We start from the raw sequence: 27,890 nt of genomic DNA on the forward strand, positions 1-27,890 counted from the left end.
AAGAAAAAACTAAAGATCCTCTCGGTGGGCATCATGTGTACACATCATGTTCAAGCACTATTTTTTTTCCCCCTGTGCTTATAGTAACATTATTGTATTTGCTGAATTGTGTTGTTACAGTAGCTGCATCCAAAGTGTAGAGAAATGGATTGCACTTTGTCAGGCCTCTACGTTCAGACCTGTCCAACTTGGGTGTCCCACTTGAAGACTAAGCTCCTGCTGGTATAGCTCTTAAGGGCACTGAGGCATGCAAACCCCCTGACCACAATAAGGTGGCAATCCCTCAGGGAGGGAAATAAAAAATAAAAATTAGATAAAATAAAATATCCTTAATCCAGATTTTATCAATCAACGACATAATATTTATCCTAGCTGGATGGTCTAATTCTTAAAAACGTTTAACCTAAAGTAAGTACATTGGATGTAAGCGTCATAAACTTTAAATGTTTGGTTTTTAAATTAAACTTATGGATGGCGTTGTGTCTCAGAGCTCTTTGAATCACTAAAATGAATCTCAGATACCTGTGATAATTACTTTGGCAGATACAGTAAGCCCAATTAAAGGAAAAGTACTGAAAATAATGTAGTTGTTCCACATTATTAAGCAGGCCACAGATTTCAAGCAATATGGGAAAGAAAAAAGGATCGCTCTGCTGCCGAAAAGTGTCAAATAGTGCAATAACTTGGACAAGGTATGAAAACATAAGATATTTCACAAAAACTTAAGCGTGATCATCATACTGTGAAGACATTTGTGGCTGATTCAGAGCACAGACTGGTTCGTGCAGATAAAGGCAGAATGAGGAAGGTTTTTGCCAAACAAATTTAATGGATTAAGAGAGCAGCTGCAAAAAAGACCATTAAAAAGCAGCAAACAGGTATTTGAAGCTGCTGGTGCCTCTGAAGTCCTGTGAACCTCAAGGTGTAGGATCCCTCAGAGACTTGCAGTTGTGCTTTAACCTACTATTCGGCCACCCTTAACCAATGCTCACAAGCAGAAACGGTTGCAGTGGGCCTAGACATACATGAAGACTAGTCTTATTTACTGATGAGGGTCATGCAACCCTGGATGGTCCAGGTGGATGGAGTAGTGGATGGTTGGTGGATGGCCACCATGTCCCAACAAGCCTGCAACGTCAACAAAGAGGTGGTGGGGTCTTGTTTGGGGCCGGAATCATGGGGAGAGAGCTGGTAGGCCCCTTTAGGATCCCTGAAGGTGTGAAAATGACCTCTGCAAAGTATAGAGTTTTTGACTTTCTTCCATGGTACGAAAAGAAAAACCGTGCCTTTTGAAAATCTTCATGCATGACAACGCACAATCTCATGCTGCAAAGAATACCTGTGTCATTGGCTGCGATAGGCATAAAAGATGAGAAACTCATGGTGTGGCCACCATCCTCCCCTCACCTCAACCCCTCGCCTCGCCGTTCTGAACAGTTTATGCGCGGCTCTGCCCCTCGCGCGAACCACGTCGTTACATACATATCCACAAATACTTTAACAACATACACTTATCATGAATTGCATTTTATATGAATGCCACATATGAGACGCGCGCACAAACATACTTGTATAATATATTCACATACAAACATACTGTATACACAAATATAATATATTCAGTAACTCTGTGAATTACATTTATGAATTCTGATTTGATTGGTACCATTAAACATTTTATTTCTATTTATTCTATGTTTTGCTGGCGAAATACAATTCTAGGCAGAGACATCTGCTCGGTCTTATTAAATCGTTTTAAACGCCTCAATTCCCCCATCCGCAAAACCGGTTTGATAACTTCACACCTACATCAAAAGGTGAAAAGAGGGATTACAGTGCGCTCAGTTACTGTCGCGTTGTATATACTGTACAACACGCGTTTATCAGCCTTTTGATAAAAACGCTGCCTTTTGTAAAGTGAAAGTACGAGCCGCGGGTTCTCGCACGCCGAAGTCAGTCATAAATTAATATATGACTGAATAATTTTAGTCATAAATCCACAATCACATTTTAGCTATAATTTCCAGTCGTGGTCAAATAATGGATGAAATAATTATTCAATGCTGGGCACAAACAGCTAAAACATGCTTATTATTATTCTAAAAAGCCCGAATATTCAGTGAAGCACAACACATTTATTTAAATTCCCAAATGTTGCTTACGGAAAGTCGCGGCACGCCGCGCGCTAAATTGCAGCATTTAACGGGAAAACATGCACAATTTTAATGGCCACATCTGTATGTAGGGTGCCCAAATTTTGCACAGTGCCACAAAATTTTTTATTTTAAATTGTTTAAAATTTTTATTTAATAATTTTTTTATTTATAACATAAAAAGTAACTATGCATCAGTGTTAGCTGAAAATGTTGTGCTTTTTTTTCTTCAATTTTTTTCATTTCCAAGAAAGACTGTGTTAACATTTTTCTATTTAAATAAATAAATAAATAAATAAATAAATAAAAATCTGTTTATCAAGGAGGTCTAAAATTTTGCATAAGACTGTATAACACCTAATGTGTTAACACCAGTGTTGGGGGGGACATTACTTTTTAAAGCAACTAATTACATTACAAAATTACTGTCATTAAAAAGTAATCAGTTATATTACAGTGTTACTTCTGATAAAAGTAACTAGTTCGAGTACTTTTCCATTGCAGAAAATGAAAACTCCTTTGTGATTCCTCATGCATGTTGTTTTAGTCAAGACCTTTATAATTATTCTACCATCATCATTAAGCTAGGTTTGGCCTATAATCTGTTAACTACTAATACCCCTATCTCACTGGCGCGGTTTCGCGCGGTGGGCGCAAGTACAGATCTATGCGGAAATAAATAAATGTAGAAATGCGGAAATAAATAAATGTAGAATTTTATAAATAAATAAATAAATCTTGAAATATGTTAATAAACGAAAGTAGGAATATATTTAGTAATTTTCCAGGATTTATTGTATTTATACAATATATTTACTTATTTATTTACACATTTATTTATTTATTTGTTTCTATATTTACTTATTTATTCACACATTTATTTATTTATTTATTTACTTCTATATTTACTTATTTATTCACACATTTATTTATTTATAATTATGTCATGTTCAGTCCTCCATACGGATCATCATGATTCACCACAAGTTTTTTTTTTTTTTTTTTTTCAACAATATTTTTATTGATTTTATAACAGGGATATTACAGGGTAGACATGTAATGTTAAAAACCTCCTTATAAATCCCTATAACACCCACCCCACCCCTCCCTAGCTCCAAGCCAGCTTTACAAGTACAAGGAAAGGCTAGACGCCAGGCACAACAAAGGAGAGAAACTAAAAAAAGAAAAAAGAACCTGGAGCTGGAAGTCTTTTAGTTTTGTGTACAACAACAAAAAGAGAAAAGAGAACAAACAAACAAACGATTAAATAGAAAAGGAATCAAACTATAGATGTATATGAAAAAAGCGAAGGAAGGGCCCCCACACCTGTTGGAATTTTAAGTCTGGATAATGGATTGAGTAGTGGATCTTCTCCAGGGACAGACAAGACATAATATCTCTGAGCCACTGGGCGTGAGTGGGTGAAGTGGCATCCTTCCATTTGAATAAAAGAGAACGCCTGGCCAGGAGTGTCGCAAAAGATAACAAACGCTGTTTAGCTGGAGTTAAACGCTTGTCTTCCTCTCCAGTGACACCAAAGAGAGCGATCAGAGGATCTGGTTCAAGGTTACATTTCAATATGTACGACAAGGTTTTAAAAACATCCCTCCAGAATTTTTCCAAATTCGGGCATGTCCAGTACATATGAATAAGAGACGCCTCTCCACTTTTACATTTCTCACAACAAGGATCAATGTCTGGGTGAAAACGGGAAAGTTTAAGTTTGGAGAAATGAGCCCTGTGTACAACCTTAAACTGTAATAAAGAGTGGCGAGCACATAAGGAAGTTGAATTGACAAGTTTAAGAATTGAATTCCAAGTATCATCTGACAGCGAGAGATTTAAATCTTTCTCCCAAGCAGTTTTAATTTTACTTAAAGGGGTGTAACTCAAACCCATCAATCCACCATAAATAGTGGATATTAGGCCTTTACGCAGCGGGGACAAACATAGGAGATTATCTATAATATTTGCAGCAGGAGCTTCAGGGAAGTTCGGTATTAAAGAGCGAATGAAGTGTCTTACTTGCAGGTATCTGAAAAAGTTTGAATTGGGTAGGTTAAACCTTTCAGAAAGCTGCTCAAACGATGCAAACTTATGGTCAACAAACAGATCTTTGCAAAGCTTGATACCCTTGTTGTACCATTCCTGAAACACTGAGTCATGTAAGGAGGGTTGGAAGAGATGGTTAGAGACAATAGGACTGGACAGAGAGAAGCCCAGAAGACCGCAGTGCTTTCTGAACTGAGCCCATACTCTCAAGGTGTGCCTAACAACTGAGTTATTGATTAATTTTATTGAGGGGATGGGGAGTGCAGATCCAAGGAGTGCAGAGACAGAGAGATTTTTGACAGACTTTATCTCCATTTCCACCCAGGCAGGCCGATTAGGTTGGTTATGAAAATATGCCCAAAAGATGACAGATCGAATGTTTGCTGCCCAGTAGTAAAAGCGAAAATTAGGCAGAGCCATGCCACCATCTCTTTTAGATCTTTGAAGTAGGGACTTATTTAATCGTGGATGTTTACCTTTCCAAAGGTAAGAGGATATAATTGAGTCTAAAGCACCAAAGTAAGATTTGGGAATGAAAACAGGTACAGACTGAAAGAGATATAAAAATTTAGGAAGAATACTCATTTTAATGGCATTAATGCGGCCCACCAGGGACATGGACAGTGGTGACCATTTTTCCAAGTCCTTTTTAGTTTGGGTTAACAACCTAGTAAAATTTTCTTTAAAAAGGTGTTTATGTTTCCTTGTGATTGTAATACCGAGATAGGTAAACTGATTTTTCACTATCTTGAATGGAAAATTGTACATACCAGTTGTTACTGCTGTATTATTAAGCAGAAAAAGTTCACTTTTGCGCAAATTCAATTTATACCCTGAAAAGTAGCTAAATTCACTAAGCAATGACAGCACAGGTGGAAGGGAGGAGATTGGATTTGATATAAAAAGTAGAAGATCATCTGCATAAAGGGAAACTTTATGTTCTTCTCCCTGCCTCCAAATCCCAGATATATCCCTACAACTGCGGAATGCAATTGCTAGTGGCTCAATGGCAAGGTTAAAGAGCAATGGGCTAAGAGGACACCCCTGACGAGTTCCCCGCTGAAGGCTGAATGGTTGGGACTGCTGAGCATTTGTCAGAACTGAGGCAGTAGGGTTTGAATATAATAATTTAACCCAAGCAATAAAACTTGGACCAAAATTAAATTTTTCTAAAGCCCTAAATAAATACTCCCATTCCACACGATCAAAAGCCTTTTCAGCATCTAAAGAAAGGACACACTCAGGGATCCCCTCTGATGGTGTGTACAGGACATCCATAAGACGTCGAATGTTAGAGTAAGAAAAGCGATTTTTGACGAAACCGGTCTGGTCCTCAGATATAATAGAGGGTAAAACAATCTCTAATCTTCGAGCCAAGACTTTAGCAAGGATTTTAACATCCACGTTGAGAAGAGAGATTGGTCTATATGAAGAGCACTCTGTTGGGTCTTTATCTCTCTTTGCTATAAGAGTGATGCGAGCCTCATTAAATGACGCAGGCATCTTACCTTGCTTAAAAGATTCAGAAAGAACCAAAGCTAGTTGTGGTGCAAGGTATGAGGAGAAAGATTTAAAAAACTCTACAGGGAAGCCATCAGGACCCGGGGACTTACCAGATTGCAATGATGAGATAGCGGAACTAATCTCCTCTTGTGATATGGGCTCTTCTAATCTTAATCTAAAATCGGGGGACAGTGTTGGGATATCTAGTTGATTCAAGAAATTCTCAAGTGAATTACAGTCCTTTGGAAACTCAGAAGTATATAATCGAGAATAAAAATTCTTGAATGCATCATTAATTTTAGAATGGTCGGTAGTAATGGTACCATCCTCCATCTGAATTTTTGTAATGTGTTGTTGTGCTCTAAAACCTCTTAACTGATTAGCTAAAAGTTTCCCAGATTTATCACCATGAATGTAAAATTGGCTCCTACTCTTTAATAATTGGCATTCGATTACATGCGTCGAGATGAGTTCAAAATTAGTTTGCAATTCTATGCGTTTTTTATACAGATCAGGGTTTTTAAATAGAGCATACTGCTGATCGATTTCTTTAATTTGGTTGGTCAAATCTTTTCGTTCTTTATATGCCTTCCTTTTCATATTTGCAGTATACGAAATTATCTGTCCCCTGAGGTAGGCTTTTAGAGCATCCCAAACAGTTAAACATGACACTTCAGGTGTTTCATTTGTGTTCAAGTAAAAAACTATCTGGTCTTCCATAAATTTTTTAAAATCATTCTCTATCAATAATGAAGAATTAAAGCGCCAATGTTTATTAATTTGAGGAAGATTGGGGAGCTTTATAGACATAACAACTGGTGCATGATCCGATATCACAATGCTCTGATAAGCACAGGAGCTAACCATGGGGATCAGTTGATTATCTAAAAAGAAATAATCAATTCTGGAGAAAGTATGGTGAACATGTGAGAAAAAGGAGTATTCTCTCTTTTTTGGATTAAGAAAGCGCCATATGTCAGAGATACCAAAACTGCAAAGATAGGACTGAAGTAGCATGGCGGATTTACTCAGAGGTATAGGATTGGGAGATGACCTGTCAAGTGATGGATCTAAACAGCAGTTAAAATCTCCCCCTAATATGAGAGAGTATGAGCTCAGATCTGGTAGAACAGAGAAGAAATGTTCAAAGAAGGAAACGTCATCGTAATTAGGGGCATATAAATTAGCCAACACTACATTAGTATTAAATAACTTCCCTGAAACAATGATATAACGACCATGTATATCTGCAATAATATTATGCTGCTCAAAAGAAATGTTTGGATTAATGAGAATTGAGACACCCCTAGCTTTGGCCTGAAAGGTCGAGTGGTAGTGCTGCCCTCCCCAACGCGACATAAGACGAGAATTATCGGAACTGCGAATGTGAGTTTCTTGTAAAAATGCGATGGCAGTGTTAAGTTGTTTAAGGTGTGAGAGCACCTTCCTTCTTTTGACCGGATGGTTTAAACCCTTAACATTCCAGCTCACAAAGTTTAAAGAACTATTCATTCTCCCTAAGAGGAGATGCAGGTAGATAAACATAAATAATAATGAAATGCCCAGCGTCAGTCCTAAAACAGAAGTGTAAAACACAGAGCAACCTATCAAAGATACACCGTGTATACTGAACTAACACAATACTGGCTTTGGAGAACCCCCACCCCTGCCCCACACACCCCTCCCCCACACACCCCACTACCCCCAAACAAACAAAGATAGCTGCTAGGAAACATAGCAGCAAGCTCTTCCATCTTTCCATTTTCCACCTAACCAATCTTCCTGCCGCTAACCACACCATCTTCTGCTCCGACACAGTTTACAAAAACTAAGAATTAAATATATAAATAAAACATTTCCCCACTCCAATACTGAAATCTCTCAATAAGAGAAAAACACAAAACAACCCCCCTCCCCCCACGTCACATTGTAACTCTAAAAAAATAAACAGACATGTAAATTATACGTGACTAGAAATAGAGAAAATAATAATAGAAAACCAACAACAACTACACGTGTTTAACACAATACTCTTACCAGGAAAAAACGTAAAAATGGCTGGATTTAAAGTTAAAAAGGGTACTTTCCTGAGAATTGTAGTATTAAAAAGAAATAAAACTATAGTGCACTAGGTAGTTTTCGGCAGACTGTCTATGTGTTTCTGCGCCTCTTCTACCGAGCGAAGCCACTTCTTCTGTCCGGTAGAGAGAGTGATCCGGAGCCGTGCTGGATACAGGAGAGAAGGCCGGAGTCCACGGTTGTATAACTCAGTCATAACGTCTCTATACTCGGCTCGCTGGCTTAAAACTTCGGGAGCGTAGTCTTCCACGATACGAACCTGCTGACCGCGGTATTCCAGCCTCCCTCTCCGCTGAGCCTCCCGAACCAGAAGGTCTTTAACCTGGTACCGGTGCACACGGAGAATGACGGGCCGAGGTCTCTGACCTGAAGCGGGTTTGGATGCAGGTATGCGGTGGGCTCTGTCAATCTCAGGCGGGGATGGGAGCGTTTCACTTCCAAACACCTCGCACAGAAACTTCGAGAAAAACTCGGTAGGGAGTCCACTCTCAGTACCCTCCGGAAGACCCAGGACACGCAGGTTCTGTCTCCTGCTCCGGCCTTCTAGGTCTACGACTTTGGCCGTTAACTTAGTGTTGTTTTCCCGAAGTCCGGAGCAGATGTTCTCTAACTCGCTCACACGCTGGCTCAGGTCATCTGTAGCGAGTTCTAACGAAGGTAAGCGCTGTCCATGGTCCTCTACTTGGGATTGAATTTGGTCCAGTTTACTTTCCAGTAAACTTAACGAAGATTTAAATTCAGCCACTAACGCTTCACGTTGTTTATCTAACAGCGCAGAGATGGCCTCGACTGTTAGAGGGGTCACAGTGTCGTCTTTTTTCCCGGCCTTAACACTCCTTGTAGCCATTTTAAATGTGAAAAGTATGTAACCGTGGGGAAGAGTACAAAGTTATTGTATCCTAAAGATTTAGTTTAGCATTTAGAAACGAATAAGGGAGTGAAGGAATGTAAAATTGTCGGAGCACCTAACTTACACGTCTACTCCATGTGGCTGCTAACCGGCGGATTCATTCACCACAAGTTTTGGCACTGTGATTAGGTTTCCATCTTTCCACGCTTCGGTCCTCGCATAGATGAGATAGGGGTATAACAGCAGTAATAACAGAGGGGAACAGGTTATCGGGGGCGGGGCTATTAGGACGACTTTCTCTCACACACACACACACACACACACACACACTAACGGATTGGGAATGACTGCTGTCTGTCTCACAGATTACATAAATTGTCTGAATAACGAATTATATTTTTGAAAAAATAAGTATTAAAATTAAAAAATTAAGTAACTAAGTACTTAAACGGCGGCCATAACACGTTGGATTACTCGTTACATCAAAAAAGTAATCCAAGTACTCAAACAAATTACTCTAATGCGTTACCCAACACTGGTTAACACTAATTTACAATGAGCAAGTGATCATGTCATTGACTTTTTACAGAAATTTGCACAGCTTTTACTTAAGCACATTTACAGTTATACCTGTTAGCACCTGAAAAAGTCGAAATCTCAAACCTCAGAGGAGAGGCCTTTTCATTTTAATTATATTCTATACACAGCTCAATACAGGCCTCTGCTGAAACGTCTGATACATCGCAGCATGCACACACTTGCACACGCACACACTCACCTCCAGGCTCTAACCTCATCTGTACTGCGCTTGGCCACGGAGTCTGATTCAATGTAGAAATTCTTCTTCAGGGGTGGGAGATCTGAAGCAACAGTACTCTTATTAGACAGCACATACATCAAAAACTAAATTTTATTACAAATAAACACACTGCCTGGCCAAAAAAAAAAAAAAAATAAGGTCACTTACTCTCAATTACAATACAATGACATTTTACATTATGGCATTTGGCAGATGCCCTTATCCAGTGTCTTACATTTTATCCCATTTTACATCTGAAAAAAATGTAAAAGGGCCCTACAGTGGTGAGAACTTGATGGCACTGGGGTTTAACCCCGGGACATTCCAATCTGTAGCCCAACGTAGTCCAACGTAGTCTTTAACCATTACCCCACTCATTTCATCCAAGCACCTTCGTCTTTGATGATGCGCACGGCGGCCAGTTCATAAATAAAAATGACACCTCATGCTCCCAGGTCCACTCTTTCTGGATCATTACCTCCAAAACTCCATTGATGTGATACCCTCAGAGACGTGTACAGTGGGCACTAGGCAAAATGAGTGCATCGATTTATGCGCTTCCCTTCCTACCCTGAAACGGCCATTGGAAATAGCGTCAGTCTAAACTCATCAGACCACATGACTCTAATTCATAATATTTTTTTGTGCACAGATCTTCTACAAAGTTGACAGTTCAGCACAATCCTCCCAGGTTTTCATAATGTGTTTAAAGGCTCTTAACTCCGTTCCAGCAACGTTAAATCTCCAAAATCATTTTCTTTGCATGATGAGAAAAAAAAATTACAGACCGTGTATATACATTAAAGGTGATAATAAACTGGTAAAATAGCTCATGGTGCAAGTATAAAGGCCATTTCACATTTTTTCCCTTAAGTGTTTACACTAATTTACACTATGGTTTATCAATGTCCCTTGTTCTTTTTTTGGCCAATCAATTCCTTAAAAACTACCCTGTGTTGATCATTAAAACTCACCTTTCCATTTCAAAGCCTCATATTTCCCCCTGTTCTCCCTTATGGCTTTCCAATCTATAGATGTAGAGGGGGAAACAGCTGAAGCCTGTGGTGCAGATTCTGACCAGCAGGAGTCACTCTTCGAGCCTGAACTCTTACTACCTGCAGAAAAAAACCCTATAAAACTGCAGTTTCTAAACTGTGGACCTATTTAGGGTTGCCAGAGTGAGACTCACAATATTTGCAACTGATTCTAAAAAAATATGCGCCAACTAAAATAGCTAATTTATTTATTTCAAATATTATAATAACATGTATGGAACTCAGACAGCACCTCCATCAATGTTGAGCACTTAACAAAAGAGTGGCCTGATGTTACCTAAACTAAAGGCAGGTTGGCTGACAGTGGCTTAAACACAATGATGAAGCAGGAATTGCTACAGTTTCCTTGACTGAAGTAGCTGATAATTAAGGCATAAGGCATTGGAGGACTGTGCCAAGTAGTATTTAGTAGCAGTAGCAATGCACAAATGTATGCACTGTGGCTAGGAATGCAGCGATACTGATATCAATATCGGTCCACTACTTTCCTACCCTACTTATAAAATTGTTTTAAACCTTTTAACACCACATTATAGCAGAGATGGACAATCACCACGCAGCCCCTATGTGCAGCCCATCATCCCCCTCATGTTAAAGAGTGTGTCAATGGGGACAACTTTGATGAGATAAAGAGGACTGTCAACTTTTACAATTGTGCACCTTCGACATCATACAAGCACCTCTATCAACAATATCTGCCTTTGGGTTTAAATTGACAAAAACTATTTAACTATTCTGATCTAAATCTACTTGCCATTCTTCCCTTCTCTTACCATAATGAAGTCGAGGCTCACTGGCTCTACCCGTTCCAATCAGCTCCTTGATCAGATGGTTGGCTTTCTGCTGGACATCGCTGTTTCCAAAGATCAACACTTCTCCCTCATGCTCTCCACGGTTAATCTACACAAAGCATAAACGTTCCTTAGCCATATCAAATAACTTAAAATATACACAATTTTGTGCATCAGTTAGACTCACAGATTCACTTTTATTTTTAATATATGGTAATATGCCCAACTTAAGCTTAAGGGAAACAAAGACATATGACCTATTTCATAGATATTACCTAATGTTACTGTAACTACTGTAGCAAGCTGATTTGGCTTACATCATGACGACCAGCTTGCATTTTACAAACTGCCCATTTCTCTTATGGCTATGTTAGTTGTTAGTGTACAGTATAACATGTGAATGACATAACTCAAAAAATTACAGCCGGTGAGGGGGCGGCCAACGAGATCAGTTCTGAGCCAATCCTTATGGCTGTTTGTTTAGTTACATGTTTTCCCCACATACTGTACTAGACTACATTCTGTTATTAAATTATTAAGAACACACCCGTAGAAAATTTTATTTGATAAATAAAGATACACTATATAATGAAAATAAATGCCATGCCAATATTGAGCTTTAAACAATTTCTTTGAGCCTGTTATTTTGCTGGGAAAATTAGAAGAAAACCCAAAATTTTCCAGAATGTAAAACTTATTTTGGTTTTTCTCAGTCAAAATTATATATACACACAAAAAATATGCTTTATCTTTAACAAACACACTTACATTTTTAATTTATTGGTGGTTCTGAAAGTTCCCAACCTCCTGTTAATGATCATCATAATCATTTGATAATGAAATTATCATACCACTGGTGTGTCACTGTGCCAATATAAACTTGGTTTCAGTACTGGATTGACCAACACACAGTACAATAGTAAAGCTCAGGGAGCTCAGTGCAGATCTGAGGAACATGCAGATTTACACAAGTCAGCAAGGTAGTTTCGCACCAATTACCAAATCCAAAATCAGTGGTTCCAAAAAACTGTATGAAAATATCACTTATTGGCAGGTAATCAAAAGTGCATCATCCCTATCAAATAACTGTGGAACACACTAAAAAGTCAGATCTACAGATATTTTGAGCTATTTTTTACCCACACCAATAACCTCCTAATATAACATTTTACATCAAAAACAGATGTTTGTCCCCGCCCATGTCAGATTTACCAACTATTCACCAGTGTCAAGAACACCTCTGACCAATCACAATGCAGCTTGTTGAAATGGCACTTAAAAACATTTAACATGACGAACCTTCTAATTAACTTTGTTTCAGCTAATGCGGTTCTTTACGATAAAATGATAAGGCAGCCAAAGAACTTCAATAAGACAACAATGTGATTATATCTTACTCTGTACTTTTTTACTATTCTCTTTTTTAATTCTTCTCTGTACACTTCAAATACATCTGCACAGCTGTGTGGGGTTTTTATTATTTTATTTATTATTTATTGGGTTATCAGTTGCTCAGTCTGAGAGTAGTAGCCCATACAATAACAAGCAATATAAAACAATGTTAAAGATTATCATCATATATCTGAGAATCATGACATAATATGAACTTTACATTTTGCTCAAAATATGGACATTATATGTGCTAAGTCAGAAAGCCCAGACTGAGGTGGTTTGGACATGTTCTGAGAAAAGATTGTTAGCATATTGGTAGAACGATGCTGATGTTGGAGGTCTAAAGAAAGACAAGAGGAGATTTATGGATGCAGGGAGATAGGACATGAAGTTAGTTGGTGTGAGAGAAGAGGATACAAAGGATAGGATCAGATGGTGGTAGATGATTCACTGTGGCGACCCCTGAAAGGGAACAGTTGAAAGACAAAGAAGACATGTGCTAAAACAGAGAGATGTTATATCTATTGGCATTACATTCTACATGTTGAGTATGTTTATATGCAGTATAATTTATTGTATATAGTATATTGAGGTGAAAAGGCTGTGGAAATATCTGAGATACACCTATGTTTGGAAGAAGAGGGTGAGAGGAGAAATGGCCAGGCAGGTGGCAAGAACATTGCTTGATGTGGAATCCATTTTTGTGTAGCATGAATTTTTTAGATGTTTTTGCACATTTGCCTCACGTTTGATGCATCTGTGCTGCGTTTCTCTCACCTCTGTAATGTTCTCTTTGTCGTACCTTTTATTCGCAACACTCTTGGTGTCTAAAGACAATAACATTTCAATTTTTTTCAAGAAGAGAAGTAAAACCCAAATCCTACCAGAAGCTTTGGCTATCAAAAGCATCTGCTAAAGGTAAAACTTAGGGACCTTCAACTAAATATTAGGTATGATTTACTGTATGTAGTTTTTTGACCTTGTATGCATGATTTTTACTTGTTTTTGATTTCATAAAACACACAACAAATTAACAAATTCATATGATGTTTTTTTTTTCCTTACAAGTTACACTGCATGTTGAACATGTGCTTGTAAACTGTTGCTGTACTGCCGGAAGTTGAGTACCAAAACACCTAAAACTGTTCAGATTTACCTGGAAATGATCAACTGTAAATAAAACTATAAATCTAAATATTTAAGACACACACATTAGTTACAACATATTTTGTTTGTCTCCTGCACCAAAAATAGCTAATTTGTTCTGAAAGAAAATTGGTGGTAGAAAAAAGACAGCATAATTAATTAGTATATACAGTACTACCAGTCAAAAATCTGAACACACCTTCCAATTTCAAGATCTTTCCTGATTTTTATTTCTTTTTTACAATGCTGAAAAAGGAACCCAAAATATGCAATGATCTGTTACTGTCTGTTACTTCATAAATGTGATGGAGTGGATGTGTTCAATCTTTGTAACGACTCTAATCTGAGGTGCTGTTAATTGGTGATTTTCGAGGCTGGTGACTCTAAATGAATGACAACTCTGTGGCCGAGGTAAGTTTTGCTCTTGCTTTCCTGTGAAGGTCTTCATGAGAGCCAGGTTCATCATGGTGCTTCTGTTCTTGCAAGAACTATTTAAGAATGTCTTTCGTGTAGTTACTTATTTAATTCCATGTGTGTTATTTCATAGTTAGGAAAAAATACAGTAAATCCATAATTGTTGTAAAATGGAGAAAATAAATACAAACTTGTGACTGATACTGTAGCTCACTCAGACTAATTAACTCTTCATACACTTCATAAGCATCAAGCGAGTGCTCAAGGAGTTGGCTAACAGTGTAAACCACAGCAGGTAGTGTTTTCAGTAGATGGACTTGCCTTAATCCTGGCTCCACTAGACTGCTCCAGCTCGCGGATCGTCGCTCCGCCTCGACCTGCTCACAGGCAACAAAACGCAGCCGTGTGATGCGCGACGCTAAGCCACAAGCTAGCTTTTTTTCTACAATTTAACGCATCTCACCTATGACCCTGCCTATTAAAGAGTTGTCCAGGTTCAGGGTGAGAGCTCGGTTTGAGGCGGGTCTCTCCACGGGGGACTTCACTTCTCTGTCCCGCTCCCTCCAGTTCCGCCACTGGGGACCTTCTCGCTCCACTTTCCCGCCTCGCTTCCCACCAAAATACTCGTTCCTTATATTGGTATTTGAGGTAGCCTTCGACGTGGCTTTATGAACAACTGAAGGCTCTGAGATGGCGCCTTCATCCTCGCCGTATTCATCCTCCCAGTCCGACATTACACCTGCACGCGGTACTCCAGCTCACGTGAAGCTAACGTTACAAGCCTAAATTTGCGCGCTGCCGCCAACATCCGCTCAAGTGGCCACGCCCACTCCACTCGGGCCTTGTACGTTCTGTACAGTACAGTGTTACCTCGGCATACGAACATAGGCGAGCTCTTAAGGGGGATAAAACCGGTTTGCAATACGAATTTCCCCATAAGAAATAATGTAAATGCAGATAATCTGTATTAAAAATGGTTACATTTTTAAGCAAAATTACCAATTATTACGAATACTATTACCATGAATTATATTTTTTTATATAAAAACAATCAAAAAATTTGGAAAAAACGTAAATAAAGCTAAATATGAAATAAATAGACATTAAACATCCACTAACCTTAATGTATGATTTCTCTTGGCACCGGCTGCTTTTACTCTTTTAATTTCCACTGAAAGTTTTTCCCTTTTCTTTTTGCTACCATCCCTGCTTACTTTCTTGGGACCCATGGTCCTGTGTTCATTAATTCTTTCACAAAATGTTTCGCTTGGCTTTCCACTGACACAAACAAGTTTGGACACCTCCCGGTGTTCGTCTCGGTTCAGTTTGTTTGTTGGTATGCCGAAAAATGTTTCGTATACCAATGCAAATTTCATGCAAAATTTTAATTCTTAAGGCAAACATTCGTAAGGGAGGGCATTTGTATACCGAGGGTCCACTGTATCAGGATTAAACAACAGTCGTATTAGTTTTAGCATTTTACATTTAGCATAATGTCACTATTTGTAGATCAACGACATAAATCTTTTAAATTTCTTTCTATTGATATCAGGGATTTAATAAGAAATTACTAAATTGCTTTTTGTAACAGTTAATGAGTATGTTGCTCAACTATTTTTTTCCCCAGTGAAATAACTGAGAATAGCTTTCCTTCTCAGCATTTCAAACCGATTACAGAAAGTCTAAAATACAATTAAAATATTCAAACAAAAACACTGATTATTATTTCTTAATTTTCAAGATTTAAATTTATTTAATTAGGATTAGACTCATTATCGTGGCACAATTGCTTAGTGGTTAGATAGACTCCAGCGGCCCCCACAACCCAGTATAGAGAATAAAGTGGTATAGACAATCAGCGAGTGAATAGACTCATTATAGCTTGGGGTTGTATGTTGAAATCCCTGTATTTTTAGATATCTGTAAGCTTAAAACCCACAATGACCAAACACCACTGCTCTCTGTGAGTTCAAGTCATTTCTTTATTGAAGTATGATAAAGTTTATTTTTGCATTTATTTCTTTAAACCCAGAGCTTCAGCTCTGTTATGTGCACATAGTTAAAAATAAATTAATCAGCATGACAGAATGGAAACATTATCAAGCATGTATATTAAGGCCAGTTTTGTGTAATAAATTACTGAATTAGTGGCAAAACATACAAAAAAATACAAAGGCTTAGTAAAACAATTAGAAATGTGTAACTCTCCCAACCTAAACTCTTAGAAATTGCCAAGGGAAGAGTATAAAGAGGATTGGAACAAGGTAACATCAAATAACTATGCAAAAAGGCACCATGAAGCATTTAGTTACAAATAAAAATAAAATGTCTTCATTATTAACATTAATCTACATAATTTTTCTGCAACTCAAATATATGTATGCTATAATGATTCGATGGAACACAAAGCAACATCCTAATGTCTAATGTATCATCATGTCCATATATCTGGATTACAAATCTGAATTATGTAAAAACCTTTCATCACATTTGCAGGTTTCTTGTAATTCTTTGTGCTTCCAACTGTTGTAAGCTACAGTGCCAACATCATCCTCAGTGTGTACCAGAGGCTTTGCACTGCTCCAAAAATCCTTCAACACTAGTAGGCTTGTCTCATGATATACAAACAGATATTGACATCATATGTGTGTTACATTCTTATTGAAGTTATATTGATAACCAGCTAATAGAAGAACGTTAAGCAGCATTTTAGGTTGACTTTAAGACTGCGGTGGGCTACAGAATAAAACAATACAAATGTGAGATAAATTATGTAATATGTGAGGCTACACAATAGAAATGTCATAAAAAAAATCTAAAGAAGACAGTGTTGATGATATTGATGCAGATTTCTAGGCAGTCACATAAAATCAATTAAACTCTGGTTATTTGATCCTGTTGGGAATTGTTTTGGACATATACCACAAATATGCATGGTGCTTATGCTCTATTTCTTTTACTGGTGAAATATTTAACTTAAGTAAGACATACATTTCTGAATAAAGCATATTATTTAAAGAAAAAAAAAGGAGACTCAAATATGAATTCTAAGACCGAGTCGGCCATTAATAACCACAAATGCATAAATACTCTCAATCCTTTGTGTGGTTGCATTTTAAACATGCAAGTGCACATGCAAGACTGAGATCAGAGCTCATTCAGTACTATAATCCTTCATGTCATCTTTTAATGCTTAATACCTTCTACTTATTTAAAATCCCATCATGACAAAATTATCCATGCAATGGCATGTAAGAACATAATGTTATGAGGAACATCACATCTTTTTACGAACTGAAGCTAAAACTTAGAAAAGGCAAGAAGTGAAGCTGCCACCCTCTTTCCTTTGGAAAAAAGTGAATAAGGGATTGTTGGGTGTGTCCAGTCTCCACTCCGAGGCTGCTCTGTGTGTTAGCATTATTTTAAAAGGATGTGAGGCAGGCTAGGAGACTCTGAGCTGCCCGAGGGCCTTGTCTGGCTCTGAGTTGGTCCACTGGCTACCATTTGTACAAGCTCCATTGAGAAGCTAGCATCTGTGCTCTGCTGAGAGAGCAGGTTGAAGTTCCCCTTGCTGGTAGCCAGATCTTTATCAGTGATAAAGAGTTCTGTTTCTCCCCAGTCTGTCAGCATCTCCCGGTCATTGGACTCATTGTTGCTGCTGCCGCTACTCCGAGCCGACAGGTTGGGGTGGCACTCTGTGGCTGATGGGAGCATGAGGTTCTGTGCAGAGAGTGATTTTCCCAACGCCCGGTCGGCCTGCAGCGGGTTGACTGCTGAGGAAGATGTGAGGCTCAGTGGATTAATCTCGAGACTCAAGTGTCTCCTCCAGGAGCCCTCCTCTTTGGGGCTCCGCTCAGGCCTACTCCTGAGCTGCACTGTGCTCTCTGAACATTTAGCCTCTGTGTCCGAAACAACTTCAGTCTGGGTGTTAAGCAGGCAGGCACTGGGAGTGCTTTCTTGCAATGTCTCTGAGATCATGCTGGATGGCCTGCTTGGAGGCAGTGGCACCGCAGAGGGCAGCTGGAGTGTGTGTGTGTTGGGGGTGGTCATAGGAACAGGTCCGGTTAGCTCAGGGAAGTTGGAATGAGCTCTGGAGAGGTTATTGGGAGTAAGGATGGGAGGAGGGGAAGCTGGGTACACACTCTCAGGGCTAGATGGTGGATTCTGAAGCAGCGGAGATGTGGAGTAAGAGGAAGAGGATGCTGGGAAGCCAGTGCCCACGGTGAGCTCACTGGGTGCCAGAACGAGCTGAAGACCACAGGGCAAGTTATCACTAACTGAGCGGGAAATGCCACTTCTGCTCAGCTGAGTGGAGGAGATATCTTTGCTCTGAATTGAGCTGTGGTAGTCTGAGGTCTGATCTAGCTCAAACAGAGGAAGAGCTGATAGGCCCAGTACTGAGGATGAGCCTTTCTGGAGAACTTGACGGTAGATATCCAACAAGGAGTCCAACTTTGACTCAATTGACTGCACCTGCATCACAAAAAACATAAATTTTAATCAAAACATGAATGCAACATAAACATAAATTTAAACATAAATTAAAGCTTAATGTTTTAGTTTTATATTTAACTATTGTGTGTTATCCTAAATTAAGTCGTCACCTTAAGACATTTATCTTGACAAATAGCAATAAGAGCACAATGTTACAGTCATATCAGACTTTAGTATGTGTATGTATAAATGCAAAAACACATCCCATTGTTTTTATATATATAAACTTCTTTGGACTTTTTTTTTCACATTTTTCATGACATTTTCGTTATTTTTTATGAAAAATTAAGGAAGGTAATTTGATTAAAAATCTCCTCTATCTCAGGTCACAGCTCCACCAAGAGGTCACTCTTTTACTTGTGTTTACTTGAGTTGGGAATTAAAGCAGTAGAGAGCTACATCTTATCAGAGCCAAAATCAAGACAGTGCTTTGCTGTTGGCTGTAAACAAAAACATATAACTCTCCTTCTACTCTCAACTTCTAATGGAGTAAAATAGCAGCGAGGCTAATGTTGCTAATGTAAAATTGTACTGCATGCTGAAACCGGATAAATCTTCAGGCTAGTAATTCTGAGGAATAGTCAGAAAGTACAGTACCAGAAAATGGGGGACAACCTTTTGTACAATCTTTTAAAGGCTACTTTTAGCATGATAATGCACCATGTTACCATTAAAAATTCATCTTAAACTGGTTTCTTTTGGACAAAGCACAATAGGGAATTTGCAACAGAAGATGTGCACCAGAAAAATATGCAGGAGCTGATTTATCATAAAGAACTGAGAGTGTTTATAAAGCAAAGTATATTGTTCCTAATAAATTGCTTGGTGAGTAGAGCAGCAAGAAAAGCTCATATAAATAAGTATGGCAGTGTGGGTGTGGTCGTATTTTAGCTGCGAACCAAGAAGAGGTGAGCCGAACTGGGTAATGCAAGGACTAGGTAAAAAAGGACTGTGTACTTAGAAGGATTTTTTTTTTCACCCGAACTTTCTCAATCAATCTGCATGTTTTTTTCCCTCATGTATTCTTGCTTGCATGGTACAGTAACTACTAACAGCTATTTCATGGTGTCCTTTTCACCTAGTTTTTAAAATTCACTCACTCGAAATGTAATGCCTGATGCCTGCTTTACACTAGTAATTGTTGTTAAAATGCTAGCAGTTTATATGCAATCCTTGTCGATTTTCGAACCGAGGCATTAACCCTTGCTTCACTTGCAGTGACAGTAGATCTCAACATGGTATGGCCAATCTAGTCTAATCTACTGCAGATGAGCTGAGAGAGATCATTGAAAGATTCATTTTTTCTAATAAAATTTTAAATGACCATACACTATTTATAATTGAACATTTACATTTTAAAAGTAATCAGAACTATGAAAACAAAGCCAAAAAATTTAAATAACAAATTAGTCTGCTTTACTCTTAGTCTTGATTTATGATTAAATGTTTGGGCATGCTGCAGAACATTAAATTTAGAAATAATTGCTCTGATTGCTATTATCTTTTAATATATTTATTTTGTTCTTGCGGTTTAACATACTGTAATTCTTATTGGCCTCACCTGTCTCTCTACCTTACACACACGGCCCAGCATGCTCATGTCATGTTCCAGAGACTCGCCCTCTGGAAGGATTCGGTCCCTTATCTTTCTGTCCATGGGTATCTGGCCTTTTCCCAAAATCTGGTCCACCCTGTGACACATAAGCACTAAATGAGTACAGAAGGATGGAACAGACACATTAAATCGCTGTATCTGTATCCCCTATAACCAGAAAACTGTGCAGCACAGAGGGATGAAACCTGATTTCAGTTAGTAAAGAACAAAGGTAGTTAGTGGTTTTCTTCTTCTATATTACAATTAGAAAACATTTTAACAAGCAGAAGTCACAGTGTTTTAATTTCAATACATTTTGTGAGTTAATTATGCTATTGTTGCAAGTGTGAAACATGAACATCAGATGGAACTTTTAGTTTCAAAAGTTTTTTTTTTTTTTGTGCCTTTTTGTCTTTTTTTTGTGGACATTGCAAAAACAAATTAAGCAATTTAAGAGTAAATCAACGAATTGCTTGTTCATGGCTTTAATTTCGCTAGTGGAGATGTTAGATATTTACAGTACTCTATTGGTATTCTCATGCATTCTAGACACTACACTAAATTGTAAGTTGAACCAAAATCTATGTCAATAAAACCACATGAAACAAGTGTTATACAGAGTTCGGGAAACAACCGAAGGTCACTTGGGTGTCCAATGCTGAAGCAGATCTTATGCTTTCAAGTTCACTATTTTAGCATCAGCCTTAGACCCCTGAGACAGTAAAAAGTTAATTCATGTGAGTATTTCCCACTGTGTTAGATGTTATAGGCAACAGTGGCTAGCACATCTCTAACCCTGAGCCGGTGTGTTTCTTCTTGGTCTGACTGTAATACAAGTGCAGAGTAGGAGAGGACAGGTTCCTGGCCTTGCTGTTGAGGCTCTGCTGTGGACACAAGCCTGTGACAAGTCTGTGTGTGAAAGAGAGGTGTCTGTTTAACCTTCTATTATCCAGTATATATCCACTATATCCAGAACTAGCTATAAAGTTACTCTAAAGCTCGGTCAGCACAAATACTACTGCAAACAATACATTTAGATTTCATGCGCTAAAGGCAAATCAATGTCAAACCAACAGAATGTTACTTCTGACTTATTCTGACATAAATGGAATATACTGTGATGTTAGAAAAGGTTATACTTTAGCGATGCCACAGAGGAATCATTTTTGGGTTTCATAAAGGGTAATTTCCCCTAAAAAAAAAACAAAAAACAATTCAGTGCATACAGTGGGGCAAAAAAGTATTTGGTCAGCCACCAATTGTGCAAGTTCTCCGACTTAAAAAGATGAGAGAGGCCTGTAATTTTCATCATAGGTATACCTCAACCATGAGAGACAAAAAAAAATCACATTGTAGGATATTTTAAGAATTTATTTGCTAATTATGGTGGAAAAACTTATTTGGTTACCTACAAACAAGCAAGATTTCTAGCTCTCACAGACCTGTAACTTCTTCTTTAAGAGGCTCCTCTGTCCTCCACTCGTTACCTGTATTTGTTATCAGTATAAAAGACACCTGTCCACAACCTCAAACAGTCACACTCCAAACTCCACTATGGCCAAGACCAAAGAGCTGTCAAAGGAGACCAGAAACAAAATTGTAGACCTGCACCAGGCTGCGAAGACTGATCTGCAATAGGTAAGCAGCTTGGTGTGAAGAAATCAACTGTGGGAGCAATTATAAGAAAATAGAAAGACATACAAGACCACTGATGATCTCCCTTGATCTGGGGATCCACGCAAGATCTCACACTGTGGGGTCAAAATGATCACAAGAACTGTGAGCAAAAATCCCAGAACCACATGGAAGGATCTAGTGAATGACCTGCAGAGAGCTGGGACCAAAGTAACAAAGGCCACCATCAGTAACATACTGCGCCGCCAGGGACTCAAATCCTGCAGTGCCAGACATGTCCCCCTGCTTAAGCCAGTACATCTACAGGCCCATCTGAAGTTTGCTAGAGAGCATTCGGATGACCCAGTAGAGGAATGGGAGAATGTTGTATGGTCAGATGAAATCAAAATAGAACTTTGTGTTTGGAGGAGAAAGAATGCTAAGTTGCATCCAAAGAACACCATACCTACTATGAGGTATGGGGGTGGAAACATCATGCTTTGGGGCTGTTTTTCTGCAAAGGGACCAGAATGACTGATCCGTTTAAAGAAAAGAATGAATGGGGCCATGTATCGTGAGATTTTGAGTAAAATCCTTCCATCGGTGGCTGACTAAATATTTTTTTGCCCCACTGTAAGCCTTTAAATGTTAATATTACTGCTGTTGCAATAATAAACCAACAGATTTTTCAGTACAAGAATAATTCATAACATTTTAACTAAAAATATTTTGTAATATCAACACAATAATTAAAGGTACATATAAAAGATTCTTTAGAAAACCAAGAAACGGTTCTTCTCTAGCATCGCTCTTCCAGCTTTAATATTCATATTAAAAATAAAACATTTTACCTTTTTATTTGTATTTCAATGACTTACAGCTTACAGCTCATGAAAAAATCAAAATCCAGTAACTCAAAATATTAGATTATTTCATTTGGAGTTTAAGCAATACATTATACAGTGCATCTCTCTTTTTCTTTAAATGCACTGTATATACACTCACCTAAAGGATTATTAGGAACATCTGTTTAATTTCTCATTAATGTAATTATCTAATCAACCAATCACATGGTAGTTGCTTCAATGCATTTAGGGGTGTGGTCCTGGTCAAGACAATCTCCTGAACTCCAAACTGAATGTCAGAATGGGAAAGAAAGGTGATTTAAGCAATTTTGAGCGTGGCATGGTTGTTGGTGCCAGACGGGCCGGTCTGAGTATTTCACAATCTGCTCAGTTACTAGGATTTTCACGCACAACCATTTCTAGGGTTTACAAAGAATGGTGTGAAAAGGGAAAAACATCCAGTATGCGGCAGTCCTGTGGGCGAAAATGCCTTGTTGATGCTAGAGGTCAGAGGAGAATGGGCCGACTGATTCAAGCTGATAGAAAAGCACCTTTGACTAAAATAACCACTCGTTACAACTGAGGTATGCAGCAAAGCATTTGTGAAGCCACAACACGCACAACCTTAAGGCGGATGGGCTACAACAGCAGAAGACCCCACTGGGTACCACTAATATCCACTACAAATAGGGAAAAAAGGCTACAATTTGCACGAGCTCACCAAAATTGGACAGTTGAAGACTGGAAAAATGTTGCCTGGTCTGAGTCTCGATGTCAGAATTTGGCGTGAACAGAATGAGAACATGGATCCATCATGCCTTGTTACCACTGTGCAGGCTGGTGGTGGTGGTGTAATGGTGTGGGGGATGTTGTCTTGGTACACTTTAGGCCCCTTAGTGCCAATTGGGCACCGTTTAAATGCCACGGGCTACCTGAGCATTGTTTCTGACCATGTCCATCCCGTTATGACCACCATGTACCCATCCTCCGATGGCTACTTCCAGCAGGATAATGCACCATGTCACAAAGCTTGAATCATTTCAAGTTGGTTTCTAGAACATGACAATGAGTTCACTGTACTAAAATGGCCCCCACAGTCACCAGATCTCAACCCAATAGAGGGTCTTTGGGATGTGGTGGAACGGGAGCTTCGTGCCCTGGATGTGCTTCCCACAAATCTCCATCAACTGCAAGATGCTATTATCAATATCTATATGCATATATCAATATGGGCCAACATTTCTAAAGAATGCTTTTAGCACCTTGTTGAATCAATGCCACATAAAAGTATGGCAGTTCTAGGCCTCCGAGTGGCGCAGTGGTAAAGCGCTCGCCCTATCATCCGGGGATCGCTGGTTCGAACCCCGGGTGATGCTGTTTTCCTCTCATAGCCGGAGGCACAGAGAGAGCTGATTGGCCGAGCTCTCTCAGGGGGGCGGGATGAGAGGTACTTGTGCTCCCACATTAGTCACGGCGCTACAGCCAATCAGGGGCGTCTGTGAGCTTGCGCATGCAGAAGGAGCGGCTAGCGCTTTCCTCCGAGTGTGTTACTCCGCCCCTAACGGTGCGTGAGCGAGCAGTTCGAAAAGATGCGGTCGGCTCGCGTCACGTGGTTCGGAGGAAACACGGGATAGCTTTCGCCCTCCCGACTGAGTGGTGATAGTAGCCTTAATGTGGGAGCCCCCTAGTGACGTGGAGGAATTGGCCACGACTAGATTGGGGAGAAAATCGGGGAAAAAGGATTGGACAGGACTAAATTTATAAGAAAAAAATAAAAAATAATAAAAATAAAAAATAAAAGTATGGCAGTTCTGAAGGCGAAAGGAGGTCAAACACCGTATTACAGTAGTATGGTGTTCCTAATAATCCTTTAGGTGAGTGTGTGCCTACGTATAGGGAAATAACACTGCGGTGAAATAATATAAATATTTAGAAATCTGATATCATACCATTGTAAAAGGAATACTACGGATTCAGGAAGAAGAACAGGAAAAAAATTAACCGTTACAGTATATATATATATATACCGTTGTTTATATCATCTTGTATATGTCATGGTGGTAAAAATCCAAATTATAACATTTTTCTCTGTAAAGATACTTTAAATTGTGCCACTTTAAAGGATAAAAAACAATCAAACATATAAACATTTGAAATGTGTTATTTTGAATCATACAAAACATAAAGTTAAAATGAGGGTTAAAATGAGACCTTTTCTAACAAGGATAGGACAGCACACAGCCAAAGGCAAGGAGAATAGAGTCTGTTAAAGAGAGTCAACAGCTTAAGGTCCTGTGTCTGTGAATTGCACATAATGAGCAACATCTACCTGTATTATTAATAATAATGATAAATATAATATACAGTAAGTAATTAATAATAAATTATAAATTAATGAAAAATAAGAAATGCTGTATAATATAACTTAGCTACAATCTGAAGCATGATAACTGTAGGAATTTTTGTCAATAATGTACCAGACAGACACAAAGCCTAAGCATATGACTCATGTCTGTGCAGTTTATGTCAGTTAATGTTGGTGATGGGGACGGAGGGTCAGCTGACCCTGGGGCTGAGTGTTTCCTCTTGGCTTGGCTGTAATACGAGTGCAGGGAGGGAGAGGAAAAAGTCTTGGCTTTGGTGCTCAGGGTCTGTGGTGGACCCACTATTGTATCCAACCTAAATGGGAAAGTGCAAACACACATTCATGTAGTCACAACAGTACACCCAAGCATATAAGCAGACAGGCCTTTATGTGAGCAGGTGAAAACAGAAGGAAGAAATACCAGGAGTGAAATTAAATGTGATTATACATGATTATGGAAATTACTCAGATTTTTTGGCAATAAGTATACAAAGTTGAGACGGGGCCTACCTAGTTTGGAGACTCTTGATACGACACAGCATGTCCAAATGCCCGGCTGAGTATTGCTCAATCACATCCTTCACATCATATGGCCTCAGAGTCTCCTTAAACTTCTTTTTGGCCACGTGAAATTTCATGATTCTAAAAGAATAATAGAAACGACCCATATCACAAATCCTCTAGCAGCAAACGTGTTGTTTCAATAAGACAAAGTGACCTTGGGTAGTTTAGCGTTTAGCTGGTTGTTAAATGGTGAACAGGTTTGTTCTTTTCATTATCTTAGTTGTTTTGAACTCAGGCACAAAATATTTGCTAATTCCGTGTTTTAAAGCTTTTAATTTACACCACAGAAAAACAGCTTTCTCGTTCATTAAATCTTCCAGAAAAAGCAATGTTTGCCATGTCCAATAATTTAGAAGCATCTTATACAGATAATGAAGATGACACACTTTAAGATACACATTAGTTGTAATTATTATTCTTTACAAACCTTTCTACACAGCTTGTACTACATGTCAATTTCTAATATAAACACTGAGAGCACACAGGTAGTCAGCTGACTTCATTTTATTGCCACGTAAGAGAACTGTATAAGGTCTAGGGCTTGTACAATGGGCTTGTTTCCTGACAAAAGGCTTGTCTCACTAATAAGTGGTTTTATTATGGCCACACAGCTGTTTAATCCCAATCTTAAAAGTTATCATTGCATTGTGTGTGGAAATGCAATTAAAAATTGTTGTGATTTGTACTGTTGAATTTTTAGCATTTGTCATCTCTGATTACGGTCAAACATCATTTTTCGGACCACATTATACATTTTAATATAAGCACTATACTTCCATGTTTTAATAATGTGTTGGACAGTTCTTCACCCAACTGCAGTAGTTCTTGCAGTACTTTGCTTGAAGCAGGTCAATAATTTGACCCTTCTGAAACACAGTAGATGTGTTCCCCGACCTTGGGATATATCTTCAAACATCGCTGTTTATGAAAATAAGAAGCTACACACTTTACTGCTGTAGTTATCCAATCAACAGCTCTTTAGTATTTTATTTATTTAATTCTTTTAAAGAAAAACCTTTTTTTAAAGTTTAAAAGGTGGAGTAGTTTTTTACACGGATCCCGTTAAATACTTTTCTCACCAGTATCATCCGAACCTCCAGTGGTGAAAAACATTACAATCATTCTACAGGGTTAAGATGGAACTAAAATATTGACATAGTACTGCACGGATCTCAATATCACAGTGTTTTAAATCCTGCTTTGACAGAATATCAGGTATACTTTGATGTATATGTCAGATGAGCCATTGTGTAAGCAGAAGATGCTGGGATTATGTCCATTTGACACCTTGGGAAAGCAGAGAGAGAAATCTCATCCACTTTACCCCGAGAGGACCTTTTGATGCCACTACTGATAAAAAAAAGGCTGCAAAGCACCTGCAGAAAACAGCTTGATTCTCTCTGCTTTTTGAAAAACTTGTCTTGCAAGTAAATATTTGTCCACATTTTGAGTGTCGTTCAATGACTTGCTCAAACACAAATTGCCTACATGGTAGCCTAAAATTAATATTAATTTCAATTTGAGAAAATCAAGTTGCCTATGTATAAAAACTTTATTAAATAATTAAATAGAATAACACAACCTGTCACATATTTTACAATTCGTATAAGCTTACATAAGCCTTGTCTGTAAAGAAATAGCTGATTGGGTGGGGTTAAATTTATTATAAATAATAATAATAATAATAATAATAATTATAATTATTATTATTATTATTATCATTATTATTTTACTGAACCATTTTGAAACAAAACCCTACTGCAGCTGGGATGCAGCTGGTTATTATTTGCACAGCATCTACTTTACCACTAGGTGTCACTAGCATGCACTGTGTGTTTAGGAACATGTTTAGGAAGAAACAACTGTTAAGAAAGCTTAGAAGAAATGCTCCTAAACAAATGCTCAAAAAACATTAATTAGGGTTTTTTCTTTTTTTGCCATCCCTACATCCATGCTATCTAATTTTTTTTCTATGCAAAAATAATCATTTGTTAAATCTCTTTTATTTGTTAAACACTGGCTTGACTGAAACCGGAGAATGAGTACAATATTTTTTGACATATATTACTCAAGTATATATTAGAGTATATAATATATATCAAGTATATATGTCGATTTTCAGAAGTTTATTTCAGAAGGTTTTAGAAGTCATAAGTTGTATACGATGAACATAAACAAAT

The 27,890-nt window shown here is 38.3% G+C and overlaps 2 protein-coding genes across 8 annotated transcripts in view; both read right to left on the reverse strand.

Moving 5' to 3' along the window:
* Positions 1–14,968, reverse strand: part of ddx43 (DEAD (Asp-Glu-Ala-Asp) box polypeptide 43) — a 33,207-nt gene extending 18,239 nt beyond the window's left edge. For both annotated transcript variants that reach the window (XM_053502527.1, XM_053502526.1), the window contains exons 1-5: positions 14,698–14,968; positions 14,556–14,611; positions 11,265–11,391; positions 10,411–10,551; positions 9,416–9,497 (exon numbers count right to left, since the gene is read on the reverse strand). In XM_053502527.1, coding sequence (XP_053358502.1) covers positions 9,416–9,497; positions 10,411–10,551; positions 11,265–11,391; positions 14,556–14,611; positions 14,698–14,968 — 677 coding nt within the window. The remainder of the gene's footprint in view (positions 1–9,415; positions 9,498–10,410; positions 10,552–11,264; positions 11,392–14,555; positions 14,612–14,697) is intronic.
* Positions 14,969–16,209: 1,241 nt separating this feature from the next.
* kcnq5a (potassium voltage-gated channel, KQT-like subfamily, member 5a) overlaps positions 16,210–27,890 on the reverse strand; it is a 132,829-nt gene continuing 121,148 nt past the window's right edge. For 2 of the 6 annotated variants that reach the window (XM_053502791.1, XM_053502792.1), the window contains exons 12-16: positions 25,657–25,788; positions 25,347–25,460; positions 21,118–21,231; positions 20,290–20,419; positions 16,210–18,707 (exon numbers count right to left, since the gene is read on the reverse strand). In XM_053502791.1, coding sequence (XP_053358766.1) covers positions 17,652–18,707; positions 20,290–20,419; positions 21,118–21,231; positions 25,347–25,460; positions 25,657–25,788 — 1,546 coding nt within the window. In that variant the 3' untranslated portion in view covers positions 16,210–17,651. The remainder of the gene's footprint in view (positions 18,708–20,289; positions 20,420–21,117; positions 21,232–25,346; positions 25,461–25,656; positions 25,789–27,890) is intronic. The other 4 variants (XM_053502795.1, XM_053502796.1, XM_053502794.1 and 1 more) reach the window with 3 other exon arrangements.

Source organism: Clarias gariepinus, chromosome 8 (genome assembly GCF_024256425.1).
Source record: "Clarias gariepinus isolate MV-2021 ecotype Netherlands chromosome 8, CGAR_prim_01v2, whole genome shotgun sequence".
In the NCBI taxonomy this organism is placed as follows: Eukaryota; Metazoa; Chordata; class Actinopteri; order Siluriformes; family Clariidae; genus Clarias; species Clarias gariepinus.